The sequence below is a fragment of the Kogia breviceps genome, chromosome 19 (genome assembly GCF_026419965.1).
Source record: "Kogia breviceps isolate mKogBre1 chromosome 19, mKogBre1 haplotype 1, whole genome shotgun sequence".
In the NCBI taxonomy this organism is placed as follows: Eukaryota; Metazoa; Chordata; class Mammalia; order Artiodactyla; family Physeteridae; genus Kogia; species Kogia breviceps.
In genome coordinates this window covers 1,971,018-1,993,648 of record NC_081328.1, presented here as the reverse complement: position 1 = coordinate 1,993,648, position 22,631 = coordinate 1,971,018, and the positions used below count along the sequence as shown (strand labels likewise).

Here is a 22,631-nt window from a genome sequence, read left to right as displayed (position 1 = left end):
GCAGCGGGGGGGGAGCCTCACGTGAGCGCTGGGCTCTGGGCGGTGATGGCGCGTGCGCGCTGCGTCGTCAGTGGTAGCGGACGTACCCTGTGGCGGCGAGTTGGTGGTGGGGAAGCTGTGCACGCGGGGGGGGCAGGGGTGTGGGGGGAATCTCTGCTTTCTGCCCAATTCTTTTTTTTTTTTTTTTTTTTTTTTTTTTTTTGCAGTACGCGGGCCTCTCACCGCTGCGGCTTCTCCCGTCGCTGAGCACAGGCTCCGGACGCGCAGGCGCAGCGGCCACGGCTCACGGGCCCAGCCGCCCCGCGGCACGTGGGATCTTCCTGGACCGGGGCACGAACCCGTGTCCCCTGCATCGGCAGGCGGACTCTCAACCACTGCGCCACCAGGGAAGCCCTGCCCAATTCTTTAACTGAGATAGAGTTGACGTTTAGCACGGTAGCGTTGGCTAGTTGGCCAACACCGCGGTTGCATCATCCAATCGTCGTTTCTAATAGGGCTGGGAACAACTCTCTGCTTCTGCTCAGTTTTGCTGCTATGATGTTGTTCTTTCCTTAAAAACCTTACAAAGGCTTCTCATCTGACCCAGGGACCTGCGGGACCCTACAGCCTCCGGCCAGTTTTCCCCGTGACCTCATCTCTAATCACTGTCCACGGTCCACGCAGCTGCAGCCAGGCTGGGCTACAGACACACCCCTCCCTCGGGGCTTCTGTACCTGGAATTCCTCCACTCCGCATGGATCGCAGCCTCCCTTCCTTCAGGTCTTGGCGCCATGTCACCTCGGTGAAGTCACTCCGGGTCACCTTTTCTTAAATTGGGCCCCTCCCCCCAAACTTCCTCCCTCCCTCCCAGGTTTAGTTCTCCCCTTGGGCCCTGTCACTAGCTAACCTCCTAGCTATTTTATTTATTCTATTTATGGTCTGTTGCCCCCACTAGAGAAGAAGCTCCTCAAGGGTAGGCACTTTGTCCATGACGTCTTCTCATAAACACTTGTTGGATGAACGAATAAGTGAAGTGTACAGTGGATGAGAGCGCTCGTATCAGGAGATCCTGCAAAGCCACCAGAGAGCCAAAGCCCCAGTGGTACTGAGTGAGCTGGACCAAAGCCAGGGTTACTCTCTGACCTTGGGTAACAGCATTGGAGGCCCTCACCCATCGAGGCAACTGAAAATCCTAACCCTCTGTCTGCTTGACTCTGCTTTTTTACTCTTCCTGGGTTCCCAGCCCCTCTTTGGTTGGCATAGGCTTACTTTTCTTCCTTCCTTCCTTCCTTCCTTCCTTCCTTCCTTCCTTCCTTCCCTCCTTCCTTCCTTCCTCTTTCTTTCCTTCTCTCTCTCTTTCCATCCCTCCCTCCCTCCCTCCCTTCCTTTTCTTCTCTCCTTCTTTCTTTTTCTTTCTTTCTCTCTCTTTCCTTCCTTCTTTCCATCTTTCCTTCCTTTCTTTCTTTCTTTCTCTCTCTTTCTCTCTCCCTCTCCCCCCACCTCTCTCTCTCTCTCCCTCCCTCCCTTCCTCCCTTCCTTCCTTCCTTCCTCCCTTCCTCTCTCTCTCTTTCTCTTTCTTTCTTTTTCAGGAACTGCCAAAGTTTTTGTGTTTAACAGCACAAGTGACCAAGGTCCAAGATGTGAAGTTACCGTGTTCAGGAGGCATGGGGGGACAGGGGAGGGAAATCACTCTATAAACTAACTATATAACATGTGCTAAGAAGAATGCACACTTTAGAATATAAAACATGTCCTCGCATAGTAGTTGGCTGCAAAAAGCCATCGGGCTTCTCCTGGCTTGTAGAAGGGGTGCCCCGGATCTCCGTGTAAATGAGAGCCACGCTCGACTCTTCTGTGCGGCAGGGGTCTCGGCTTCACCATCCGGCTCTTCCACCCCCGTTTGCATCATGAGGCCTGCGATGTTTTTCTCCGGGTCATCCGTGCGATCGCCCACGTCCTCAGTTCTTCCGGTGATCTGGCCGGGCGCGGTCTGTCGTTTACCTTCGCGTCTGTTCAGGAGTGTCTGCCCCACTGAGGGGTAATCCTGCACAGTCGTGGGGTCGGTCTCGGCCATCTCCCTGGTTCCTGGCGTGGTGGTGCTGTCTCAGACCGTTGCCTCCACTTCCGTTTGTCCCCACAGACTGGCATAGGCCTTCTTAAGAGATGCTCGACTTTACCGCCTCACTGACCTGGAGTCACATGTTTTCTCTACATCTTGCATGAACTCTGCCCTGAGCCACTGTGCTGACTTTGAACTCCACCTCTCAGGGCCAGTCCTCCAGTAAAGCGTCTACTACGCCTGTTTCCATCACAGAAGTCCCTGGGCCCAAGGCAGCAGACGGGAATAAAAGGGATGCCGGAGACATCGCAAAACAGAGGTGCTTCACTTAATCCATTATCCTGGGAAAATGAAAGAGCAATTTTTAAAAGTAGAGTTTTATTTTTATACCTTAGGAAAAGCTAAATTTCAGATGGATTTTAAAAATTAAATGCAAAAAAAAATAGAGAGAACTTCCCAACTAGCACAGGAAACCCAGAAGATGCTGGGGGGGGGGAGAAATACGTGTTTGCAAATTAAAAATGTGAAATGAGGGATACTGTAAACAAAGCAAAGGGTAAATTCTGGATTTGGAAAAACAGTAGTCTCAAGGCAAATGACAAAAGTGTGTGTATTATATAATTCCATAGAGAACTCTGACATGTTCCATGAAAAGAGACAAATCACAAAAGAGCAGATCCAAATGGCCTACAGATATATGAAAAAAATGTGCATACTCCTTAGTTTCCAGGGGAAAACCTATTAAAGAAAAATAAAACATCATTTTATTGCCCATAGACTGGGAAAATTAAAGAGGTAGAAATGGAACTGTCGCAGCACTTTAGGAAAGCAATCTGGAAAAATTCATTCCATTTAAAAACCCATATACTTACACCAAGCAATCCCACTCCTGGGAATCTATTCCAAGAAACAAAAGCACCGATACATAAAGGATGAATGTGATATAGCAGTGTTCTCGGTGGTCCACACACACACACCGAGGAGCAGCGAGTGTCCAACAACAGAGAATGAGAGGATATATTCTGGTGCATCAACACCACGGAATGTTATGTAACCATTAAAAAGCGTTAACCAGCTTTGCTCCAGTTAACTTAAAGGAATCCCACCTGAGAATAGCAAAATTCGGCAAAGTGTATCATATGATCCCACGTTTGTCAAACTGACATACAGGAAGGATGTTTTCCACATACGTGTTTATAAGCAACGGTCTGTATATATTTGTATACGGCGGCATTGCATGGGGAAAATCTGTAGTCGGCTGCTGACATGGGTCCCATGGGAGGAGAGGAAGAGAGAGGTGAAGGCAAGTAAAAGGGAAACAAACAAAGAGGGGAGGAAAGCTGGGGAGGGGAGCCCCCAATAGCATAGCACCATTTATACGTTTCTGAAATCTACATACGTGAACACACAACTAAACTTTAACATAGTTTCAAATAGACACACCACCAATATCCCTCGCACTCTTTAAAATTGTAAACAGATGGAGCAAGAGACTGAGTATCTCTGCCAAGGCTGGATGTCCCTTGTATTTTCAAATTTGTCTACACTAATATGCTGTAGCTTTTGTTACAAGTAAAGGTCATATTAGAGGGGGCTTCCCTGGTGGCCCAGTGGTTAAGAATCCACCTGCCAGTGCAGGGGACACAGGTTCGAGCCCTGGTCTGGGAAGATCCCACATGCCGCGGAGCAATGAAGCCTGTGCACCACAACCACTGAGCCCTCATGCCACAACTATTGAAGCCCACGCGCCTAAAGCCCGTGCTCCACAACGAAGAGAAGCCCCCGCTCGCCACAACTAGAGAAAGCCCACGTGCAGCAACAAAGACCCAATGCAGCCAAAAGTAAATAAATAAATGTTTTTTTTTTTTTTAAAAGGAAGTTTAAAGATAATATTAGAAACAAGAAAATCAGGGGAGGTTCCCTAATACCCACCAACTCCCTATCGCGGCCTGCGTAGCTGTACCAAGTCCACCCTCTTCTCCCGTCTTGCCTCAGCCCCTCTCCCTGCTCCACCTCCTGCGTGTTCCCCGACAGCCCCCAAACTTCTCTCCCGTCCAGGTGCTAAACAAACGCTTGTTGAACGAAGACCCGCGGTGTGGCCCCTTCGCTCTCCCGGCTCCGCCTCCTTTATCCCCTGCCCACTCCCCGTACCCGCCGCCCCAGCTTCGACACCGTAGCTGGACCCGCACGCGGGGAACCCTTCCTCCCCTACGTGCCCCCGACTCACTTTCCTGACTCACCTGAAACGCCGCAGCCTCACCTGACTCCAGATCCGAGGAGCTGCTTCTCGTGCTGTGTCGAGTTTTGCTCTCAACAGATGGCCCGGCTTGTGGGAAGCCCCGGGCGGCGCCGTAAATCGAGAGACAAGATGTATTCATTCAGCACGTTGAGGCTTTACTGTGTGTCAGGCCCTTTTCTAGGCCTGGAGGCTAGAGCAGTAAACCTGTACGTCCCAGTGGGGAACAGGGGCGAGAAGGAGGTGAGGGGCCCCACGGACGGAAGAGGGCTCCCGGCCGAGGGAACAGCAGAGGCAAAGGCCTTGATGGGAGACATGGGAGACATCCAGGAGGGACTGGAGCACCCCGGAGAGCCTTCCTGGAGGAGGCGTCGGAGCTGGGCCTTTGAGAGAGACCAGAGTCACGCCAGGCAGGATTAGGACAGCGGTGTGAAGGGGCGGGTGGGCTTGGGAAACGACGGGTCCGTGGCACATCTGGAGCTGGTCGGTAGTGGGTAATGATGAGAAATAAGGACCTCCCTGGGGGTCCAGTGGTTAAGACCCCGCAATCCCGACGCAGAGGGCACGGGTTTGATCCCTGGTCAGGCAACTAAGATCTCGCATGCCCCACGGCGCAGCCGATTAAATAAAACAGAATAGAATAAAAATGAAATAGAAAAGAAACAAAGCAGGAACGCGCCAGGATCCAGGTCTCCTGACTCGGGGCCTGGGGCTGCCACAGCCTCTGCGGGAGCCCAGAGAACAAAACCACTACCCACGGCCCCAAATTAACTTCCACCGATTTTCAAATCACCGCCTGTGCAACCAGTTGCCAGGAAGCTGTGCTCGCTGAGGGCTGCTCCTCGTACCTTCAGAGGTGAGACAGCTGCTCCTCCTCCACCAGTGACACCAGCCCCGGAGGATGTCCCTGGCCTGTAGAATGCAGCTTATGACCTGCCAGGAGGAGGTTAAGACCGTCCGATTACACTCACCAAATGGATAAAAAGACTGACACCGCCCAATACTGGTGAGAATGCAGAGCAACAAACTCGTACTCAGCCGGTGAACGCGAGCTGTCCAACCAGCCCGGAGCCCACTTTATTACTGTCAGCGCTGAGATGTACCCTGCGGCCCAGCGACTCCACTGCTGGGTGTGAACCAAACAGAAACGCACGCACACGGTCACCAAAGTCCACGTACACCGGCCGCGGCCTGGGTGCCTATCACGAGCAGAACGGAGAGGCAACTCGAGGTTTCTTCACACTGTGGGACCCCGAGGAGCAGCCCGAAGGAGCGGATGACTGCAGACAGCAAACTGAATGATTCTCACGCCCGTAATGCCGAGGAAGGAAGCCAGACACACACCAGGCAGAAATCGATCCGCGACCGTGATAGTATTACTCCCTTGGGGCCAGTGACTAGATGGGGCACGAGAGGGCCTCTAAGTGAATCCAGCTCACCCCTGCCGGTCAAGCCATGACCCGGGAGAGGCCCCAGACATTCACCCCAGCCGGGCGGTGCCCGATCCTCCAGCCCCGCCCGAGCCTTTCCTGATACGCCCCGCCGGAACTCCTGACCCGCAGCAGCCCCAACGATTGAAAGAAACGAGCAAACAAAAAAGGGTCGTGTTTGAAGTCACTGTGTTTTTCAAGACAGCAATTGATTATCGAAACAGTTTTCATCCTTGAGTGGCTGCTGAGGACAGGGACCAAACCTTTCTTGTATTCGAAGTGATGTTAAGAACACTTAACAATCTTTAATACAAACAATACTGTATGTTAATATACAAATAAATAATTTTAATCCTTTTTTATTCTCTGAGTAAAGAACATATAACATTAAAGCCTCTTACCAACGCATGTAAGATGCAGCATGCATGACTTATTTAATTGCTTTGCTAGTTCCTGAATAATTTAATATTTTGAAATTGTTGGGTGATTATTTCTCTGATGTGGCTGTCACTAGTTAGATGAGGGCTCAGTCTGAAACGTGATTTAACAGTAGGGAACTACGGCAAACTCTTCTTGAGACTTCCCCGTGAAATTTGAAGTCGTAAGGTGTTTCAGCATTCTTAATTTCGGAATAATTTCAGTGTTCTTAACAAGTAGTGAATGTCTCTTGATATTAACTGTGCTGTTCTTGGCTCTGAATCTTTCTTAATCCTTGTAATAATTTCAGAGATTTTAAAATATAGTCAACATCAGGCTTCCCTGCTGGCGCAGTGGTTGAGAGTCCGCCTGCCGATGCAGGGGACGCGGGTTTGTGCCCCGGTCCGGGAGGATCCCACGTGCCGCGGAGCGGCTGGGCCCGTGAGCCATGGCCGCTGCGCCTGCGCGTCCGGAGCCTGTGCTCCGCAACGGGAGAGGCCACAGCGGTGAGAGGCCCGCCTAGCGCACACACACACACACACACACACACACACACACACACACACAATATATATATATATATATATAGTCAACATCTTTATCATCAAATATATATAAAATAAGTCATTAGTGTGTCTAATTAGTTGGCATAATTTTGTTAGTTTTTGTTCATCTTCAATCCACGAGGCTAAAACATCATGTGGATGAGTTTCCATTTAATAAATGGAAAGATTTAAAAGGTTACTTTAATTTTCACTTTTGCCATTAGATAATAAGTTCGTTATCATAGAATTAAACAATCTAAAATTCTCTCTTGGAATTGGTACTTTGTTTTATTTCTGATAGTATGCCATATCTCTTTATTTCTCTTTCTTCTACTCACTTTTCAGTTTCCCTTACTTAGTTTTTTTAAAAAATAAATTTATTTATTTATTTATTTTTGGCTGTGTTGGGTCTTTGTTGCTGCTCGCGGGCTTTCTCTAGCTGCGGCGAGCTGGGGCTACTTTTTGTTGCGATGCGCGGGCTTCTCATTGTGGTGGCTTCTCTTGTTGTGAAGCACAGGCTCTAGGCACGCGGGCTTTAGTAGCTGTGGCTCACGGGCTCTAGAGCGCAGGCTCAGTGGTTGTGGTGCACGGGCTTCGTTGCTCCGCGGCATGTGGGATCTTCCCAGACCAAGGCTCGAACCCGTGTCCCCTGCCTTAGCAGGCAGATTCTCAACCACTGCGCCACCAGGGAAGCCCCTAGCTGATACCCTTTGTTATACAGCAGAAACTAACACAACATTGTAAAGCAATTATACTCCAGTAAAGATGTTAAAAAAAAATTCTTCAGAGTGAAATTATTTTATGGGCTTTAAATATAATTTTTAAAGAAATATTTTATTCTAAGTTCTGCACTAGTACCAAAGAAATGAACACTTCTACTTTTTACTAGCACTGTACTCTATACAGTACTGCACAGTAAAGTACACAAAAGCACAACCACTTGTAGAGGATGCACGCACGTGAAAATGTACACCAGACGTGAACTAACTTAATGTGATTGGACACACGAACACACGTTCGCATCTTTGAAAGTTGCAACTTTGAAAGTTCGTAAGTAGGGGACTTACTGTAGTAGAAGACGGGAACCAAAGTAGCAGTGGGGCCCGCCCACCGTCCAGCCCTGCTCCCATAAACACACACACACACAGGGCAGCTCTCACCCTGCCCAGAACTCAGAACCTCCCAGGAATACACGCTTCCCGCAGCTTGGCCACCAGCCCTGGGGTCCCTCAGGAAGTCTGAAACCTTGGCTACATGGTGAGCTTGCGGGACCTGGGTTTGTTTTCTGTCTCCTCCAACCTCTCCGAATCTTCATCCCATCCAAGTTCAGGGATGAGGCTTAGAACCTTAATAAATAGTATCTTATGGTTTAATCTGTGGCTGGACCTGTGAGCAGCCCTGGAATCAGACTTCTGGGAGTTCAGCCGGGGGCCCGTTCCTGGGCCCACGCCAGCAGCCTGGGACGTGTGGGCAGACAGACAGACAGACAAACAGAACACAGCGGTGCTCTGAACACTTCCAAGATAAACCGAATTTCCCTTTAAAAACAAAAAAACAAAACAAAGCAAAAATACTAGTCTGTGAAACCACAGATTTGTTGCTGATCGTGATAGAAAATTTACAGCCTGACTCATAAGTTTTCCAAAGTTGTGGTCTGTGGCCGCCTAGGAGATGTGCCGCCCAGACGCCCCGGGGAGGAAGGACGTGCCGTCCAGCTGCGGAAGGACTGTCAGGCTCCAGTTGTCTGCTCCTCCAGGGTCGCAGCCTGAGAGCAGCCTGGCCGCCGGGGCCACGCCCTCCAGGGCAGCCCTAGCAGGTGATGGGTGAGCTGGGCTTTTTTTGCTCAACTCCAGAGCTTTCTGCTGGGGTGGCCCAGGCGTGGTCAAGCCCGCATCAGGGTTCCCCCTATGGCAGTTACTGATGTCCTTCCTGTCCCTGTCCCTCCTGTCATTGGTGTCAGTCCCTAATGAGCATCTCCATTCCAACTCCAGGTCAGCCAGAACCCAGCTGGGACAGCTGTTTTCTCGTTTCAGTCGGTGTGTGATTTACAAGAGGAAGCAAAAACCTAGGCTGCAATTACACATTGATGTTGATCTTATTCTCGTCTAAAGTTGTAGTAAATCCATCATGGTTGAAGATGTGTTATTCTTTTTAAACCACGAAGTAGATTCTGTTTAAGAAGTTTCTGAGGGAATGCCCTCGTGGTCCAGTGCTTAGGACTCCATACTTTCACTGGCTGGGGCCCAGGTTCGATCCCTGGTCGGGGAACCAAGATCCCACAAGCTGTGTGGTGAGGCCAAAAAAAAGAAAAGAAAAGAAAAGAAAGATGTTCCTTGCTGTTGCCATGTTATCATAGTATCAGAAAATTCCTGGCTGAGACTTCCCTGGTGGTGCAGTGGTTACAAATCTGCCTGCCAGTGCAGAGGACACAGGTTCGAGCCCTGGTCTGGGAAGATCCCACATGCCGCGGAGCAACTGAGCCCGTGCACCACAACTGCCGAGCCTGCACTCTAGAGCCCGCGAGCCACAACTACTGAAGCCCACGCACCTAGAGACCGTGCTCTGCAACAAGAGAAGCCACCGCAATGAGAAGCCCGCGCACCGCAACGAAGAGTAGCCCCCGCTCGCCGCAACTAGAGAAAGCTCGCGCGCAGCACCGAAGACCCAATGCAGCCAAAAATAAATAAATTTATTTAAAAAAAGAGAAAATTCCTGGCTGAAGTCTATTTTTTATATCATTCCAGAAGATTTGTGTTTATGATTCAGAAGATTTGTGGTTATATTTTCTAAAAGCTTTATATATCCAAACTTTGTTGTCTCTTCACTTTATGTGCTTATTTCCATATTTTAGTATAAAATCGTGCACGTATAAACATCAAAGCTCTGCCCACTAGCAGTCCCAGGAATTTCAAAGCATCAGCGGTATGATCAAAGTAGAGACAATAGAACCAAAATAGAAGCACACAGCAGTGATGCGATTTGAAGAGAATAATTCACTGGTGATTCTCCTGATCTCAGAATGCTTGCCTGCCTAGGAGATGGGGCCATGAAAACTTGTCATATTTACTTGTCACAGGAGATCCTTTTACCATCACAGCAACCCGTGGCATTTGGCTGATCAAATAAGTTGATGTTAGAATTTTTATTAGTAAGTGATTTCACTTCTCACTGTGGTTACTATTACACAGTTTACTAACTGAAACATTTCAGTCGTTTGTCAGCAGGCATGTTTACACACACACACACACACACACACACACACACACATACACACACAGTTACTAGAACAACGAACAATGAAAGTGAATCAGATTGGCAACTTTGCATGCTTTCAGAAGTAAAGGAAAAGTCCCCCTTGCTTGCATTTCTGATTACATCCTAAATTTGACCCCCAGTCACCCTTCCTGAGTTACCCACCCGGCCCCGGCTTCTCCACCCTCCCTGCAGCACCCACAGCCTTGGACAACTCCATCTGCCCCCCTCAACTCCAGTCCCTGGCTTGAGACGATTGCTCTGTGCACCTCTCCTAAGCAGGGCGGATCAGAACCCCTTCCTGAAGAATTTGGGGTTGAGACTGCTGGCTGCTGGCTCTCTGCCCCTCTGCCCTGTCCATGGAGCCCTGAGGGGAAGGAACAAAGAAGCAGACTCCTCCTCCAGTCCCAGGCTCTGCTGGGAACCGGAGAGCCACACTTGTATCTTTATCTACATTCCTCTTTTGTTTGCTTTATCACGTTTGAGGTATGTGCTTATCTACATAGTCCTAAGTAAACACTAACTAAACGTCTCCTTAGCAAAGCTCTCCCACCCCGCATGCCCCCCTCGGTAGTGGGCCCTGAGGTCAGAAAGCCTTCTGTGCATGCTGCATACTTTATTTTTTAAAGCTATGGTGTGTTCCTGGGGCCCCTGTTTAGCCTGTGTGTATGGGATGGGATGCAGGTCTGAATTAAGGGCTTCTAGTGGCTTCTTTAAAACATCTCCATAAGGTCCTACTGTGGGGGTGTAATTTTAATGATATTAAATATAAACAGCTCAAAATTGTATATTGACTATTAGCTTCAATTAACTTCAACTCCTAGTGGATGCAACCTTGTGAACAGGGCTGAGTTATGGATGATGTCTCGTGCACCGGCTCAGCTGACAGAGGACACACCTGTCCTCACCTGGACGGTGAGGTGGCCAGCAGGAAGGTCGAAGCACTGCTCCCGGAGGGTGCTGAGGCCCCACGAGGCACCTCAGCGACGGATCCTGAAACCAGCAGCTTCGGCCTCTCAGGACAGCCTGGACAGCTCACCCTCCGCTGCCTGGGATGTTGGCTGTTGTCAGGTACTGCATGGGAAAGGCTGCCAGCCTTAGTCCAGGTGTGTTAGCCCTCCCCATTGCTTCCCTGCTGTCCAAAAATTTGATACCCATTGATTTTTTTTTTTTTTTTTTAATTTTTGCGGTACGCGGGCCTCTCACTGCCGTGGCCTCTCCCGTTGCGGAGCACAGGCTCCGGACGCGCAGGCGCAGCGGCCATGGCCCACGGAGCCAGCCGCTCCGCGGCACGTGGGATCTTCCGGGACCGGGGCACGAACCCGTGTCCCCTGCATCGGCAGGCGGACTCTCAACCGCTGAGCCACCAGGGAAGCCCCTATACCCATTGATTCTTCACAGAAAGTTTATAGGAAGTGACTTCTCCAGGCGACAGTTAGATAAACAGCTCTTACACAGGTGTAAGGGTCCATCCCTAGAACTGCAAAGTTTGCATTCTGTTCACCTAAGCACCACCTGGGGACTGGACGGAGGAGGGGACGGGGAGACCCCAGCACTGGGCCGGGGTCGGGGAAGGGTTGCCTATGGCCAGCTTTGATCTCACTTTACTTACCCTACACACACTGAAATAGTGCTTTGTAGAGCCAGGCAATCTTCCAAGCTCTTTCCACATTTCAGTCCTTCAATCCTCTTAACAACCCAATGAAGGTATATGTTGATGTTATATCTTCATTTTACAGATGAGGAAACCTAGGCAGGGGAGGTGAAGTGGCTAGTCCAGGGTCCTACAGCCCGTAAGATATTTATCCCAGAGAACTACTTTTCAGTGAATTTTGGCACATTGAATCCTGTATCCTATTTAAATACTCATGCTTAAAGAGAAAGGAAGATAGAGAATCTTTCAAAGAGGGAAGGAATCATCTCCACATGAATTTTTGTGTGTATGTGCAAACTTGTTTCATTTGCTCTTAATTTGTGAAGGCTGCAGACTTTCACAGGGTCTAACACGCACCTGGGCCAGGTTTTGAAGTAGGGAGGGAATTAGGTAGGTGTGCACAGTTGGGAGAATAAACCCAAGACCCCATATTTTAAGGGTTTCAGGAAGGGGCCAGTTCCTCTCCGGAGATTTCCTCCAGTGACTGCCGCAAGGTTGGAGGTTCTCAGGGTCCCTGTCTGGCCTTCAGAGGTCATTGTGCAGGGATGGGCCTGGGGTGGGAAATGTAGCTCTGGAGGTGAGGGATAAGCTGAGAGCAAATACGTTATACAAGTGAACATACAGTGCATGATAGGACCTGAGATTTCTGACATTCCCAAGCGCGTGGTTTATAAAATGATTTCGTAAGACACCTCTGAGGGAAAGGTGACAAATGAGTTCCTTGTCGCCTGAACATTAATAATCGGGTGAAAAGAAAACTCCCTTGTGTGATTTAAGGTAAGTCTGAGGTCACACCGGCAGGACACCGGAGGCGGGAATCAAGCGTTCTCACTAGAGCCTTGAAAGAATGCAAAACTGAGTCTGTGAGCATTGGCAATTCTCGGGGAGGACGGTCCTGAGCTGTCATCAGCTTCTCACAGAAGCCAAGCGACCCCAAGAAGTGCAGGATCCCTGCCCTACACGACGTCGTGAGGGACCCTGAACAGTAAACGCAGAAGGGTTGGGACTTGGCAGCGTGACCCCTGGCTTTGGAGGGCGCGGGAAAGACCGGGCTCTGGGAGATGCTCCTTTGCCCTCACCGCAGGCCTGGGGTCCACTCTGCATAGTGATGCCCCTGTCCCTCCCGCAGCCGGTGTAGGCGACCCGCTTCCCCGAAGCCCGCCTCCTAGCGGGTCCAGCCCGCGGCGCGCAGGCTCGCGCGCTCCCTCCCGCCTCCATCAGCAGCTGGGCACTCATTTTCCCGGCGGAGGGAGCGCGCCTGCCGCGCCGAGCGCTGCGGCAAAGAAGATGCGCTGACGTCGCGGAGAGCCGGCAGTCGGCGCGGAGCGGCCGATGCGAGCGTGCGGGGTCGTTGCGGGGCAGGGCGGTAGGGTATTGGGCCGGGCCGGCGAAGGGCGGCGGCCGGCGCTGAGCAGTTCCCGTGGAGAGACCGAGGCGCCGACGGGCGGGGATGAGGGGCGCCGGGGCCCGCACCTCTCCCGGGCGCGCGCGCGGACCCGGGGGCGCCCAGTGACGGAGGCGGCGGCGCCCCTGCCCAGCAGCGCCGAGCCCGCTTCGCCAGGAGGCCCGCTTCTCCAGGGGGCCCACTTCGCCAGGGGGCCCGCTTCTCCAGGGAGCCCGCGGCCGGCGGTGGCCGGCATGAAGAGCGGCCGGGGCCGGGCCAGGCCTCGCTGACCCCGACCCTGCGCGGCGCCTCCCCGTTTCCGCCCGGCCTCTCGGCATGAGCGACCGCTCGGGCCCGGGGCCTCGGCTGCCCCAGCTCGGCGGCCGGCGGGCGCGCTCGGGGCCGGCGGGCCCGCGGTGCTGATCGCCGCCCGCCTGCCCGCGCCGACCCCGGGGCGCGGCCATGGAGGTGGTGGGCGACTTCGAGTACAGCAAGCGGGACCTCGTGGGACACGGGGCCTTCGCTGTGGTCTTCCGGGGGCGGCACCGCCAGGTGAGCCCCGCCGGCCGGGCCGGACGGGCGGCGGCGCCTGAGGCGCGGCCGCTGCGGGTGCGAGGGGGCGGCGGCGGGGCCGGGCCGGCACCACACGGACCCTCCCCGGTGGCCGATAATTGCAGACCCAGCGGAAAACCGGCCGCCGGCCCGCGGGTGCGGGTCTTCCCCGACTCGGTGTCGCCTTTCCCGGCGCGGGGCCCTGACGGCCCCACCGGCCTCAGTCCCCGGGGCTGGGCGGGGGGCGGGGAGACCCAAATCGACCCGAAAGCGGGCTTAGCTTTTTTTTTTTTTTTTTTTTAAAAAAGGCTTTTGCTGTTTCGCAAACAGGCTCCCAGCAGTTTTTAGGATCTAAAGAATTTTGAAAGGCACCTCGGGAGTGGAAATAATCGTAGAAGGCTTGGGGCAAGGGGCAGGTCCAGAGGGATGGCCTGGTTGCTTAGCCGGCAAAGTAATAAACACTACTGACTATCATGAGAGTAACTTAAAACTCAACGGAAAAAAAATAACGAAAACACGTTGAATCCTACCTAGCTGTCAAATTCTGTTTTCAGTTAACTATACCACCTCCCAGGTTATCCTCCATAACTTTTAAGTAGTTGTAAATAAACTCTGTCCTTTCTTCACTTAATGCTTGTTACTACGTGGTCTTCATATTTATTTATTTTTACCGGCTATCTTATAGGACATTAGCTTGCTGCACCTTTAATTTATAAAGTCATTCTCTTGTTAGAGATTCGGGTTCTTTTCTATTTTTCTTCTTAGTGCTGTTATATGAATTTGCTAAAAACATCTTTATGCCTATAGATTTTTTTTTCTTTCTTTCTTTCTTTTTTTTTTTTTTTGCTGTTGTATTGTTTCTGTGGAATAATTTTCAGGACTAACAGTGTTTTTTCTTTCCAGAAAACTGATTGGGAGGTAGCTATTAAAAGTATTAATAAAAAGAACTTGTCAAAATCACAAATACTGCTTGGGAAGGAAATTAAAATCTTAAAGGTATGTTTCTTTGTGTGATATTTCATACTAGATTCAAACTTAAATGTATACATGATGACATCCTTTGCAATTTTGGTAGTCGGCCCCAAGTTTGAGAATGTTCACCTGTTGCTCTTATTTTTTGCATGCTCAGTTTTTTGAAACATTGAGTACTGTGACGCTATTTTTAAGCGTAGATGTTTGTGGCTCTTGGCCAGTGCTTAGAGGGATTAGATGAAAACTGCTTTTAGCTTCTCATCATTTCTTTCCCGTAGTTATTGCCTTATTGTTTGAGAAGAGGCAGGTCCCTCTTACACATTATTTATCTCTTCTGCTGATTCCTTTCATGTTACAGTTAATTTTTTTTTATTTTGGAGAAAGGGGGCAGTTGGAATCTTTCTTCCTTATAAACTGAACAAAGTTACGTTCCTTGGAAGTGGTCTTTTTATTTTTATTTATCTATTTATTTAAAGTGGTCTTTTTAGATCACTCACAAGCACTGTTATCCAAGTGGGATGCTTTGAGGGAAAAAAAGAGTCCATGGTCAAATAAGTGTGGAAAATCCTGTTTACTAAATACTTCTTGGAGAGCAACAAAGCACTTGACTCATTAAAGAAAGTTGAAAAAAATTATACAATGAAGAGACCAATTTAGGTGTGTTTAACCCAGTGTTTCCCAAAGTAATATAAACATGGAACCTTCATCTAACATTCATCAGAACTACTATTCTCTGGACAGCTCTTTGGTAAGAATTATAGTTTGTTGAATTATACTTCGTTTTCTTTTAGGCAAATCGTGCTTTTTAAAAGCACTTTGAAATTTTATGCCTTTCTTGTTAGAAATTGTATATTAAATCGGAAAGACTAGCAGAAAGTATGTGGTCATACTAACTCTGACCTTTATTTTTTAAATGAGAGTACTCACCTTAAGAGTTAAGAGTCTAAAAAATTAGGACAGTAAAAAAATATTTAGGCCCCAAGTAAAGTTCAATCAGGCACATTTGTTTTTATTTTTCAGTAGACTAGAATTGTTCTAATCTAGAAACAGAAGTATGGTATACTAGAAGTAGTATAAATGGATGTATATGTGTGTGTATACTTAAATTAATTTTATTTGTGTATTGAAATATTATAATTATTAGAATAAATACAAATATTTTGAATTCTCGATTTTCTTAACAGGAACTTCAGCATGAAAACATTGTAGCGCTCTATGATGTTCAGGTACCTTATTTTGGATTTTTAAAGAAATATTTGTGTGTTAATAAAAAACTTAAATTTTTTTCTATTTCATACAAATGTAAGCGAATCTTAACAGAAATAGAAAATTGCCTTATTCTTGTTGAAAAGATATATAGCTTGAGCTGTGTGTTTATTAATTAAGAATTTGTTTATAATAGCATAGGGCAGAAGGATAAAATAAATAATGGGCTGCATGAGTAAACTTACTGACAGATGATAATATACTATAGGAGTAGTGTTGTCTTAGATCAAGTCCAGATCTAGCATCTCTGTGGTAAGTGTAGAAAGGACTATTTTGAGCTATTAAAAAAATCAGGTAGAGCTTTTTTCTTATTGCAAAAGCAACATTTGCTAATGGTGGAGATATTAGACAATACGTGGAATAAAAACAAGGAAACTCTGCATATTCATCTAGATTTGTCTGGGATTATTGCCATGGCATACAGTAGAGTTGCATTGTATGTGGAGGTGGGAAGGCTGGGTTCTGAAGTTACTTTCTTTTTTTTTCCCCTTTTAATAAATTTATTTATTTTATTTATTTTTATTTGTGGCTGTGTTATGTCTCCGTTGCTGTGCTCGTGTTTTCTCTAGATGCGGCGAGCAGGGGCTACTCTTCATCGTGGTGTGCGGGCTTCTCATTGCGGTGGCTTCTCTTGTTGCGGAGCACGGGCTCTAGGTGTGTGGGCTTCAGTAGTTGTGGCTCGCGGGCTCAGTTGCTCTGCGGCATGTGGGATCTTCCTGGACCAGGGCTCAAACCTGTGTCCCCTGCACTGGCAGGCGGATTCCTAACCGCTGCGCCACCAGGGAAGTCCTCAGAAGTTACCTTCTAAGGCAACATTTCTATATAGTCAGAATTACCCTTGGAAATCCTTTTTAAAAGGCCAACTTTGGAGAAAATTCCTGTTTTTTGGGTGGAGCACCAGAGCAAGTAGTTGGCGTATATTTAGGGGCCATATTGTGTTTTATAAATCCCTGAATACCAGAATCACACTTGGCCAGTGGTATTCACCCGGTGAGAGCCCTAGGGTTCTGATACTGAGGACCAGCAGATTCAGCTTTTCCCTCCACTGTGATTCCAAAGCAGACCAGGGTACGTGATGGATGTTATCTTGTTCTTTTGTTTTGCTTAGTCTGGACAGTTGGATTCCAGAAAGTAAATGAACGTGTTAGTGATGCTGCTGTGTATATTTCTAGCTGAAACCTATTCTGTACACACTTGCGTTATTCAAATTCATTTGTCGTGTGAGGTTTGAGGGGCTACGGTGGCCAGGCGTTTGTAAGTGTGAGGAACAAAGGAGCAAAGCTGTGAGTAGAACGAAGTCCTTGCTCTTAGTGTGCTTAATTTTAGTGGACTGCTCTCTATATGTCCTTTTAAAAATATATAGAGTCGTTTTTCATGTCATATCATACCACAGAGTATTTATTTAACTAAGCCCATGTTATAAGATGTTAAGGTTTTTCCCATTGTAAAAAAAAAAAATGCTACGAGGAGAATACATACCTTCTGAAGATACCCAATTATTTCTTGTAAGTTGAATTTCTAGAATTGGAATTACTAGGACAAATAGCATGAACAGTTTTAGAGTTTTTGATGGCAGTGTGTGATTGTTCTCCAAAAATATTGCAGTTTAAACTCCATGCACCGAATATGTGCGTGCTGTGGGTATATTTTATTACCAATTTAAATAGGTGTAATTTATTCCTTCATTTGAGAAATTTCAAAGCAGCCTAGAAAGAAAGGGGGAAAAAATTTAAAGTAAAACTGATCTGATGTCACAATCCCTATTGAAATGTCAGTTCTCCTCAGAGCTGTTTGTGTCGTTGTCTTAGTCTCTGTAGATAGAGGGCACCAAGTGGTACAAGTCAGCGCCTCGTACAAAAATTGTTAAATAATATTAACTCTTAATTTCCCATCTTTTGAGAAGTGCAGAAAACCCTGTCAATTTCAGAGTAGGTCTTGCTTTCAGGGTAGAGAGTGTAGTTGGATTTTTTTCTATCAGAATGAGAAGTATTTAAAGTACTGGTTTTGGCTGCAGAATGAGATAGCATTAGGGAGAACATGTACTCAGAATCCAGAATTATGGAACAATTGGGAATGTCAAGGTGACTGCATGAAAATGTTTACTGTTTTGTGCATTGTGTACTCCTGGAACTAATTTGTAAAAATAAACTTAAGAACTATTAGTCAAATGAATCTAGTCTTGAGCATTTGGCTGTCAAGTAAACAGAGTTTGGATTTGCTTCCTGGATTCTGACTGGTCATCAAAGGGTACAGGGTGTTTGCACCATTCTCACTGGCCGTCGCTTTTGGAGGTCCACCTCAAGTTTGTGTGCACTTTGATGAATTGAGAACTTTTGACGTTGTTTGTAGTGATCAGGTTTCAGTTTGGATGACACTTAAAAAGAAACACATTTTCCCTAATTACAAAAGTAATATATGCCCACAGTTAAAATATTCTAACATTGTCAACACAAATAAATTGGAAAGGACATGGCACTTTCCAGAGATAACCACTGTTTGTTATATTTATTTTAGAGTTTTCTAAATAGATATATGAATCTATAATCAAGTGGGCGGGGGCCGGGCTCCTGTGGGGGCGGGGAGAACAGGTCAGCTTCCCATGCAGATGAGGCCTCTGGGAGGAGCTGACAGGAGGGACAGGTGAGAGGCCCTGGAAGAAGGGATGTGGTGGGAGTGCAGGCGGGAGGGAGGAGTAGTGCTGAGTGATGCAGGAGGGGGTGGAGGGGCCACATGGGTGGAGCTCTAGTCTGAGGACAGTGCAGAGCCATTTGGAGGGTGATATCATGTCTGTTTTTCAGAAGATACGTATCTCTGAGCATTCTGGGCATGAGATGAATATTGTCCGTTGGGAATACTTCCCTACCTGAATGTCAGTGATCTGGATAAACATCTCCTCTTGGTAATTTTTAGTACAGGGAGAAAAAGATGCATTTCGTAGATGGTGCTGACCAACTGAGATATCTGAGACAAAATAAAGTTGGATGTCTATTTTCATCATTTTCCAAAATAACTTTTAGATGAATTAAAGGCTTAAATATGTAATCTAAGAGGTAGAAAGGTATTTTAAATCAAGATAAACTCAGAAGCCATAAAAATGGTAGGGACATACAAAATTTTTTTAAAATTATTTCATAGCAAATAATATTGTGAACAAATTGACAGCCATAAAAAGGAACAAACGTGATACGTGCCGTAACATGAATCTCAAACATTACGTGGAGAAAAAGAAGCCGGCTATATACAGCTACTGTGTGATTCTGTTTTTGTGAGTTTCAAGAGGAGACGGGACTCAGCTAGGGTGATAGAGATCGGGGAAAGCAGATCAGAGGTTGCTTCTTGGTATCAGGGATGGACAGAAAAGGGGTATGTGGGAGCTTTCCGGGCTGATGGCAATGTTCTGTATTTTGACTGGAAGGGTAGTTACATGGGTGTATACATGTGTCACAAGTCTTTGACTGTACAGTTACATCTATACCACAGTAAAATGCAGAAACATGCAGTTGACAAATGGCAGTTTGAGAAAATGTGTACAACCCGAAAGGTGACGGGCTGACACCTAAAACGCATAAAGCTTCTCACAAATTAAGGAAAAGACAACCCAAAAGGAAGTGAGCAAAGGATACAAATTGTTGGTTCTCATAAGAGAAATAAAAATGGCTAAGAAATGGATGATATTCATGAACAAGTAGGGAAATGTAAATTAAGGTAACAGATGTCACTTCTCAGCCTTCTGGCGGGCAAAATTTAAAAGTGCAGTAATTCTTACTGGTGGGATTGGGGGGAGGTGCAAGCTGTTCTCCTGTGTCACTGGCACGAATGTGAACCGCTAGAATGTTTTGGGGATGCCCTCTGGCGACACCTGGCCCCCATGCCCTGAAGAATAGTCCCCACACAGTGGTCAGAGCTCCACCCCCTAGTGCAGGTAGGGCGTGTCCCTCCTCTCTGCAGACCCCATTGCTGTGAGTGAAAGCCCAACCCCGCTGCCCCTGGCTCTGGCTCCCCTGCTCTGTGCTTCGCTGCTTGTGTTCCGTCCGCTCGGGCTTCCTTGTGGTTCCTGGAGCGCCGTGTCCCCTACAGGGAGACTGTATGCACAGGACGGTCTCCGTGTCTGTAGCCTGCACAGGCACGCCCCAGCCTCCTTTAGGTCCTTCTTCAAGCGCTGTGCTTTCAGGGACGCTTTCTTTAGCCACCTAAATAAAACTGCAGTCCCTCCCCAGCACGGTCTCCCCTCCTCCCAAGCACCTATCACCTCTAACGTGCTCTGCATACATATTTCTTCCATTTGTTGTCTTGCTCCAGACCCTCCCTTCTTAGAATTGAAGACTGGGGAGAACAGGGCATTTAACTCTGTTGGCTTTCTGCTGTATCCTCCGGACCTGGAATAGTGTCTTGTATATAATAGGTAGTTTAAAAATCTTTCAATGAGGAGAAATATCTGTCATCATTAGAAATACACACCCTTTTACTAAGCAACCCAGATTCCTGGGCATCTATCCCAGAGCCATAAAAGCTTGAGAATTAGGATATATGTCCAAGAACCAGTATAGCTTTGCTTATAATGGCCCAAACTAGAAACAAGTGATGTTCCTTAGCAAGGGAATAGCTTAATAAATGGTGATATAGTCACACTATGACATATAACACACTTATGAAAAAGAGTTGTCTGTATGTAGTTGACCTGGAGGGATTTCTTTGGTGTATTATTGAGTGAGGAAAGCAAGGTTCAGACATCAATATACGATATCCCATTTTTTCAAAGTAAAGTATGTGTATGTTTAACTTATGATTGTATGAGTAGGAGAAAGATATGGAAGGATACGTACCAGATGTAAACATTGGCTACTTGGAGCGGTGAAGATAATTAAGCAAAAAGGTGGAAATGAATTATGTTAAAATTTAAAAAACCTAGCATGTACATGCTTCCTTTGGACGTGAATATGTGTACAAGTATTATAGATGCATGAAAGCAAGACCACTAAGATGTTAATAGCGCTTCTTTCAGATGGTGACATTAAGATGATTTTTTAACTTTCTTCCTTCAGATTTTATGTATCTTAAGTTTTTGCAATAAGCACATACTTTTTTTATAATTAATAAAAAAAAGCACTTTTCTTCTTTGGGGGAAAGGGGAAAACCTACTTTTGCTTTCTTTCTTTCTGTAATCCTTGGGCAATCTTCTGATTATGAATTAGCATTCCAGGTATTTTTATGCCAGTTAGGGAGTATAGAGAGAGAGTATTAGACCTAATCATTATGGTTAGAGAAAGACATGTTCTCCATTATAAATTAATAGGCATACGAGATTCTTAAAGTATGTAAAACACTGGCTACGCTGTGGAGAGTGGGCACGGGTGGATATGGGGCCACCATGCTGCAGGTGTTTGGGTGGGTGAAGGCACCAGTGGAAATGGGGAGGCCTGGACAGATTGATGGGACGTCTGGGAGGCCGGGTTGATCGGACTTGGGTACTGTAGGAGGTGAAGAAGAGGGAATCAGAGTTGGCAGCTCTTTGTCATTTGTGTTGAAGTGGTTTTCCCGGCCCTCTGGTCTGCTCCCTGCCCCTTCCTTGGGTTCCATTAAAAACTCAGAGAAAACTTACCAGATTACTGGTTTGTTATCAAAGGATGTAACACAGGAACAGCCAGATGGAAGAGATGCTTAGGGCAAGGTATCCACCCTGAGTGGGGGCCACTCTCACCAGATTTCATCCTGTTCACCATCCCGGAAGCTCTTGGAAGCCTGTCCTTTTGGGTTTTTATGGAGGCTTCATTATAGAAGAGGAATTTCTGGATCACAGGCTATGCAAAGGCCTAGCCTATACTGCCAGCGTATTGGCTTACACTCCCATCACATCTTGTCAGTTCGTCACGCCACATCCTTGCCAACACTCGGCCATGTTAGCCGTTCAGGTGATGAGGTGTCTTATTATGATTGTGATTAGCGTTTTCCTGATGATTGCTGATTTGAGTACCTTTTGTCTTTTTGAAATTCCTATAGAAGCTTGTTTTCCTATTGGTTTGTCTTTTTGTTATTAATTTGTTAGAGTTCTTTATATATTGTGGATATGAGTCGTTTGACAGATATGGGTGTTGTGAATGACTTACCCACTCTGACTTGCCTTTTTGCTATCTTAATCGTTTGTTTTGGTGAGTAGAAATTCTTAATTTTAATATAGTCCAGTGTATTGTTTCTTCCTTTTGTATCTAGTGCAAGAAAACTTTGCCTACAATAGCGTCATGAGGATGTTCTTTGTTTTTCCCCAGAGTCTTTATTGTTTTATCTGGCACATTTAGCTCTATAATCTATCTGGGAATGGTTTTGTATGTGGCGTGAGGTAGGGGTCACAATTCATTTACTTTTACAAAGGGGAGCCAGTTGATCTGTTGCTGAACCGACATCCTTCCCTTCTGTACTCTCATTTCTGCATTGCGAGCTCACATGTGGCGGCCTGTTTCTAGACTTTTTTCTGTCCCCTTAGCCTTTACCTCACTGTCTTTTTCAGTATAGTTTTATGATATCTAGTATCATACTTGATATCTAGTAGTATAAATCCTCCAACTTTTATTTTTCTTTTTCTACATGATATTTAGTTATTCTTGGCCTTTTGCATTTCTACATACATTTTGGAATCAACTTGTCAATTTCCACACATATACAAAACCTCCTTCGATTTTGATTGGGACTATACTGAAACTTAAGGAGAATTTCTTTGTGGAAAGGCTTTAAATTATAATTCAGTTTCTTTAACAGATACATACCTTTTCAAATTTTCTACTTCTTGTCAGTTTTAGTAAGTTGCGTTTTTCCCCAAATTGTTTTTCAGTGTATTCATTTCATGCAAATTTTGGCATACTGGCATTGAGTTGTTCATAATGATATCCTTTT

General features: G+C 46.9%; 1 protein-coding gene and 1 pseudogene across 12 annotated transcripts in view; one reads left to right on the top strand and one right to left on the bottom strand.

Annotated features, from left to right (window-relative positions):
• Positions 1-1,038: 1,038 nt before the first annotated feature.
• LOC136793232 (heat shock factor-binding protein 1 pseudogene) lies at positions 1,039-2,084 on the bottom strand (annotated as a pseudogene).
• An 11,271-nt stretch (positions 2,085-13,355) lies between these two features.
• ULK2 (unc-51 like autophagy activating kinase 2) overlaps positions 13,356-22,631 on the top strand; it is a 65,773-nt gene continuing 56,497 nt past the window's right edge. For 11 of the 12 annotated variants that reach the window (XR_010838273.1, XM_067021755.1, XM_067021754.1 and 8 more), the window contains exons 1-3: positions 13,356-13,508; positions 14,412-14,504; positions 15,665-15,706. Coding sequence is in view for 10 of the 12 variants with exons in the window: in XM_067021755.1 (XP_066877856.1) it covers positions 13,419-13,508; positions 14,412-14,504; positions 15,665-15,706 (225 nt within the window). In the remaining 2 variants the exon portion in view is untranslated. Of the gene's footprint in view, positions 13,509-14,411; positions 14,505-15,664; positions 15,707-22,631 lie in introns of those variants that run through there. The other variant, XM_067021752.1, reaches the window with a different exon arrangement.